A 7,169-nucleotide genomic window follows, 5' to 3' on the forward strand; every position below is an offset into this window, starting at 1 on the left:
AAACACAACCTCCATACCTGCAAGTGTAAAGGTAAGCCATTTACTCCCATTGCCATGTTCATTTGTTCATATGCATTATGGCCAATGTATGTGTATGTATATGTATATGTATATGTATATATATATATATAGGGTTCGGAGGGTATTTTTTGTAAATGTATATTTACATTTGTGCACTTGACAGATAATATATCAAAGCAATTTACAGTGTGTTGATGTAAAAACCAAGAGGGTCTGAATATGATCCTATAGTTTTTTTTTTTTTTTTTTTTAATGCACATTTTGATTCTGCCAATTTCCGCAGCCTTACAGTTTTTCTTAAATACCTTTTATGTTGCTATATTATTATTGTTTCTTAGATAAATCAGTAGCATTTTGGTTGCAAAGTTATTATTAATTGTTATATTTTATTCTAAAACATTTTATATTATAAATATATTATAAATGCATTATTTTTTATTAAATAATCAAAAATATTTATAATATAATATTATTCTATTGTTACTATTATGATTTTTTTATATTTAATTTTTTACATGTATGAACAGCCTAGGAGCAGATGTGAAAGGCTGATTTCTGATGCTTTTGATAACTAATTCTCTTTGAAGTGTGTTAGAGTTTGTATCTATGCGTGTGTGTTTGAGCTTATGAATCGAGTATGAAAAGATGCACGAATGTGTGATCTGGTAAAAAAAAAAAAAAAAAGTGTATTGGTTTCTAATTGCTAACTGTTTTCTTACAGAAACTTATTTTTGGTTTAAAACACATAAAAAATGATGATACTTACCATCATTTTGCTGTTGTCAGTGGCGAATGGTGACACGTACCCTTCAGGGCATTTCCAGTACTATTTAGAAGGTAGGTTTAGTGTTGTCTTTGTTAACGGGCAATAACTTCTAACAAAGACAGGATCAATACAGTTAATATCAAACAGTGTTATTACATAATAATCTTAAGGCAATATTACTTAAAGTTTAATGTTGTTTATAATGTGACAATATATATCATAAGCCTGCAGTAACTGTAAAGCATAGTTTCATTTGTAGGCCTTTGTCTCATAAGCGTTTTGTTGTATTTCTAGATGAAACATCACTCCGAGATCTCAGGGAAACTGACACTCGTCCCACAGCTGGATCTCCTTCTCCCAAGCACGCAATGCTTTTCTCCATGGGTGCAGGTCCTCAGCGAAACACATGGTGGTGGTCTCCAGAAAGGCCTTACACAAAAAGCAGGCAGAATGTTGCGTACTACAATCTCAATTCCTTCGGTCTCCGCTATGGGAAGAGAGAACAGAATATGCCTGTAAAGTGATGTCCACTGGGCCTTTTTAAATTGTGTATATTGTTCTTTGAGGTTTTATATGAATTAGAAATGTCTTTTCATGTATTCTTTGTGATCATTTAATCATTTTGATGTACTCAAGTTAATGCACTACAGGATTGATCTGCAGACATAACATTAGAGGAATAGTTCATAAACTGCTCATACATAATTCATAAAATGCTGTAATGATAACTGTGAAGACAAGATTTTGCTAGTAATTAATAAAATTTTTGTCAAACAACCTGAATAAAAAGACTTTATTAGATAACATGTAAAACAAGGTGAAAATGTTATTTAATGTTTTTCTGTTCACAGTTGCTGATGACAAACCTAACATTGTTTAAAAATAATCTTGTTCTCAGGCTTATTGACCTTTTAGCATGGTAAAAACTCTTGTACTTAAATGAACTGTTCACCATCAAAATATACTGTGTGATTTTTTTTTAGATTTATATTATTCTGTTTTAAAATTGATTTAAAAAAATAGTGTTTAGGTAGAAATTGAATTTAACATTCAGAGCGTCGCTTTCAAAAGCAGGATACTTCAGTGCTGTATCTTCAGTCTTATACCTTATTTAAGACTTGTGACGTTCAACCACAACTTTCCACTGACTCTAGATAATCACTGAGCATTTCCGTGGTTGTGCTTTTAAGGGGAAACTTGATCAACACTTTGATAAAATTATTAAAGATCATTATTAGAAGGAATTTGAAAATCTAAATAAGTTGTGTGAATTTCTGAAGGCATCATGTGGATTATACACCCTGTGTTTATTTTTACTCTTTGTATGTTTCTCTTCAATGTGCTGGCAGGTAAGACACGTGGCATAGATTTGAAATAAATACATTTCAATTTTATTTTCTTAAAGAAAATGTGCAGTGTGTAAAATACTAAATTAATTTTAAATGATTAAAAACTGTTAGATATACTGTATATAACAACAGTTAAATGATTTTTGTAAGATTTCAAAGTTGAAAAAACAGATCAATTAGATATTTATTGAGGCAAACAGATATGTAAAACAATATGTAAAATAGCATCAAGAGAGGAAAACAATGTGACGGAGAATGATTTATTATGAACAAATACTATGCAAGATATTGATGTAAATGATGCTTGAAATGAATTTGACGAAATTTGTAACTTTGTTAAATAGTTTTTGAAAATTAATATGGAATATTGAAACTGAATATAGAAAAAAAGCACACGTTGTATAAATAATCACCTGTATCAGTTTGTTTTAATGCAAATGAAATATTTTGATGATTTATTTTGCAGATAACAACAATGCAAAGGCAGGAAACACAGTTTGGTAATTCCATAATTCTTAATGTATTATTATTTATTTTTTTTACTGAAATATCACTTTGATTTATCATATCTAATTCTGTGAGTGAACTATGCAACAAGTATTTGGTAGATTCACAATGTAACACATTTAAAATCATTTTACTTTCAGCCTTTGGGTAATATAAATTAGAATTTTCTTCCGTGAGAAGTGATCAAGTTGGTTGTAATGTCTTGAAACTGTTTTTCTCCTTACTACGTAATTGAATCTTGTGTTGATTCCAGATATCAACATTGATTTCTGCTTTGTTTTAGTGAATATCTGCATCCGTTGATGTACAGCATCATCTGTTTCCTCGCTGCCGTTGTTCTTATTCTCCTGATACTTCTGTTTAAAATGTTCATCTCGATGCAAAGCGGTGAGTGCACTACAGTACTATGTTTAATTGCTTATTTATTCCTTATTATCACAGTAAATGACATAAGCTGTAGCTTTGGTATGTGTGTGATTATTTTTTTGTTGTTGATGTTTGAACTCAGCCATTAAAAGAGACACTATCCACACCAACATTGACACGAGAGAATCAACTGCTTTGTGTCAGAACAATGCATTAAGTGTTTCCCCTACTTCAGGCAATGGTAAAAACACACATTTTACAGTAAGTCGTACCGTTCATCCACTGAGGTTTTCACACTAAACTTTTGCCTTGTCAACAATTAGGTGCAGACAATTCATCCTCTACTAGTTCTGAGACCCCTGAATGCTCTGTAAGTCATTTGAATACCATTAACTTCTTCCTCGTGCATCTGAAGCCATCACTATTTATTCCAGATAAATGACACACCATTTAAAGAAAGTTACCGTTTTTTATTTCATAAGGTGGTTTTGTTTTTGTTTGTTTTTGGATGTCAGCTGTCAGATCTTTCCACTACCTCTCAACGGTACGTAAGCCTCGAAGACCGTCGAAAGACTTCTGACTACATAAATGTTTCAGAAACTGCTTCCCTTGGACTAGTGAACTTTAAAAAAATGGATATAAACTACGTGAATGTTAAAGAGTCCCTACAGAAAAAGGTGGAACGAAAAGGCCAAGTGACCTGTGATGACAGTACGACAAGTTTAAGCAGCGAAGATTCTGCTGTGAATTACTCCAAGGTTGTCTTTACTAAGGCAGAGAAGTAAAAGATGTGATTACTAGCTTCATAAAAATGGGCTTAAAGGGATCAGTTACTCAGAAATGGAAATTATATCATCATATACTCAACCTCATGTTATTCCAAACCTGTATGACTTTCCTTCTTCTGTGAAACTAAAAATATTTAGAAGAATGTTTTCGCCCATTAAAAAGTCAGTGGGGTCCAAAATAACATTTGATGTGCATTTCATTGTATAGACAAAGATATAGAAAAATATTATTTTAAGTTAGTCATGCAAGTTAGGAACAACATGAGGGTCAGTACATGATTAGGTGAATTTTCAATTTAATATTCTATAAGAAGATGTGCATGTATACATTTACAAATATTGATATTTTCCTAATTAAAACATACAATTTTAAACATGGTTCCCATAAACACAAGGAATGAGAGGCATTTTTTTCCAGTGCATTTTCAGGCGTGCATTTTCATGCATTTTTCTGATCATAAAACACCACATCCTGACAGGAAGGAACTAGACATGCATCTGTGAAAGTCTAACAGTACTAAATAACTACTCTAAATGTGCAGTCATCAAATGCTATACTGTGATAATAAAAATGCCCCTTTTCAGCTTCGATACTTTATGCTTTTCCACCACCAAGCATAATTTTTCATTTAGGGCCCGAGGAAAACCATTAAAATCTCATATGATGTAATGCACCATCTCTCAGGAACGTTGTTAGAAAAGGACCATTTTAAAATAACGTATGCCAGATTTATCCCAGTACCACCACATTTAAAATGTGATATTTATGTCACATCAAATGACGACATTATGGTGGATCCCATCAACTTGCACTGACAGTGTCCCACCACTTGGTGGAATTAGCAGCTGTGCATGTGTTACTATATATCAGGGGTCGGCAAGTAAGTTTGGCATCGGGCCCAAAAACAAATTGTGTCACTAGATGGCAGGCCAGATAATTTAAGAAATTCATTGATGAAAAATGCAACTGGAATTGCCTGTGAATTGCCTTTTGTAACTGGTAGTGAGCTGTTACTCTGTGTTAAATCCTGTAGGAGGACAGACATAAACAAAAAGCCACATTTGTGTGGCGTTGTCCGGCAGAGTATATGAGCGGAGTGGAGCGTCAACAATTTCCCCTCCGCACTCACTGATATCAGAAACACCGCTCCGCGTCTAAAGCATTTCAGTATGTTTGAAATATCACAGTTCTGTTCATCACGTATATTAAAAAATTAAATAAATAAAATAACAGGAGTGTTTCAAAGTGACTTATTGGAACACTAATATGCAAACCTTTTTCCTACCACATCCACATGACTAATAACATGGTTGTCAACATTATAATAGCTGCTTTTTGCGGTGCAAATTTTGTTTATGATGAAAATAACTACGTTTTCGTCAGTTATTTTACCTACGGATCAATGCATTTCTTACAGATTTCTGCTCATTCAAAATCGGATACAGATGAAGTAGCACTGTAAGATTACATTTGTTTGAATATTGAGAGAGCGATTGCGTGTGAACACGTGTTGTAGCTAGTACTTTTTTAAATCATGCTTTCAGCTGAAAATATTCAGTATCTAGACTAGAAGGAATGAACAAATTCCTTGAGAACTCTATCTTACCGCTCGTGTCCATTGCCGTCATCATATAGTCACATTCTTTCTGATTTGAGTGATCCATCTCTATCAAGCTAGCTAAATATTAACGGGAATTCTTGCTAAATATGCAGTTATATTAGGGTCGTTGGCATGAATTGTACTTGGGATGGTGGTGGAGCGCTCTTGGAGCGAGTGAAAACCACGACGCTCCGACTTTTAAAAAAATCCGCTCCTCGGTCCATTCAAAATCACACCACTCCGCGCTCCGTTCACATACTCTGATTGTGAGTAACTGTTGCTGTCATGACAGATTTATTTCAGAACCAGCCGCTATCAAAATAATCTGCCTGCGGGCCAGATATAATTGCTGGCGGGCCAGTTTTGTCCCGCGGGCCACCTGTTGCAGACTATGCTATATGGTGATGTAGGAAACACTATAAAAAGCCTGTTAGGACGTGAACTTTGTGTTAAGCTGTGATGTTATCTGTTGCACATTTCAACATGAGCCAATGCCAAGAGCACACTGAAACAAATTCAATGTTAGATCATCCTTAATAGCAATATCTGATCACCACAGACTCTGAAATATCCCAAAATAACTGTAAAAGTCACCCTCTTTATTCTGATGAGACACAGATGTTTAAACAATTAGAGCAGACATCCAAGTTCCAAGAAATGCTTCTATTTCAAGTTAAAATTGAATTCATTACGAAATTAGTTGTGTTTTGCGACCCTCCTTTCCGGCACTGAACACAGAGACTGCTTTAAATTCAACTTCCAGAATGGAATAATTGTAGTTCGGTGAATTTACAGTGCATGTTTTTGCAAATTTTGTGTCATAGAAGCTTTGCAACAAACATGCTGCCTTCATGCGGTTCTGTGTAAGTTTGAAATACAGTTAATTTCATAACAGATGCTGAAGTTGAAGAGTGTTCCATCTTTAGTGGTAGGGCAAGAAAGTAATGCTGTTGCAATGCTCACATCCGACTAATAATGGCCTTTGATCTGTCTGTTTCTTTAAATACTCAGCTGCGAGCACATCATGTTGTTAGTCCAAGATAGATTGTTCTTAATAAATTTATAATGAAACCAAACCTTTTTCTTTATATAAAAAGCGGCATTGTTACATAAACATTTAATTACAGAAGTGGTTTTTTCACAGGCAGTAAAAAGAGATTGACTATTGCACAACGTAAGGCAATGATACAGGGAGGATTCCAATCATTTTTGGCACATCCACAGAGGTTTGGCCTTAGAAATTTGGTGGTTTGGTTAAACAACAGCACTCTGTTTTCAGGAATCTCCACTAAAAAACTATTCTCTTAATATAAACCGTACTATACAAATGTTAATTCCAGATTCTTACATTTAAACTCGAGCTTTGCACAAAGAAGGTTACTTAGTGGTTATCAATTCATTTTCCCTTTATATCATATCGATGATATAAAGGGGAAAACAAAGAACAGTGGTATATATCAAATGTTGTAAGCTGTCAGTAAAATGTCTTAATAGCTCTGTTTGATGTTGAAGGCTTCAGTATGTAAACAGTATCACAATTGCTTAATGATCAAATAAATAAAAAACACCAGGAATGTGTTTAATTTCTTGTGTGTAATGAAAGTTTAACCACTGAAACCTTATACCAATAAACTTCTTTTGCCTTATTACCAAACTATTTAAGACCTTGCCTAATGGATAGAGAGTTGGACTTGTAACCTGAAGGTCGTGGGTTCGAGTCTCAGGTCCGGCAGGGATTGTAGGTGGGGGAGTGAATAACCAACCCTCAATA

The 7,169-nt window shown here is 34.0% G+C and overlaps 1 protein-coding gene across 1 annotated transcript; it reads left to right on the plus strand.

The window, feature by feature from the left end:
- The first annotated feature begins 1,900 nt into the window (after positions 1–1,900).
- Positions 1,901–6,949, plus strand: LOC306854845 (uncharacterized protein). The gene is made up of 6 exons (XM_079393094.1): positions 1,901–2,136; positions 2,603–2,636; positions 2,927–3,030; positions 3,152–3,250; positions 3,333–3,379; positions 3,525–6,949. Exons 1-6 carry the CDS (start codon positions 2,073–2,075, stop codon positions 3,792–3,794), a joined length of 618 nt encoding a protein of 205 aa, XP_079249220.1. The 5' UTR covers positions 1,901–2,072; the 3' UTR covers positions 3,795–6,949.
- The last annotated feature ends 220 nt before the right edge of the window (positions 6,950–7,169 follow it).

Source organism: Barbus barbus, assembly GCF_936440315.1.
Source record: "Barbus barbus genome assembly, chromosome: 35".
NCBI lineage: Eukaryota > Metazoa > Chordata > Actinopteri > Cypriniformes > Cyprinidae > Barbus > Barbus barbus.

Bases quoted from the DNA above. Each gene is read 5' to 3' on its own strand.
- LOC306854845 (XM_079393094.1), top strand. From the start codon at position 2,073: ATGTGGATTATACACCCTGTGTTTATTTTTACTCTTTGTATGTTTCTC. The intron at 2,137-2,602 runs GTAAGACACGTG...TTTATTTTGCAG, and splicing joins TCTCTTCAATGTGCTGGCAG to ATAACAACAATGCAAAGGCA. The intron at 2,637-2,926 runs GTAATTCCATAA...GCTTTGTTTTAG, and splicing joins AAGGCAGGAAACACAGTTTG to TGAATATCTGCATCCGTTGA.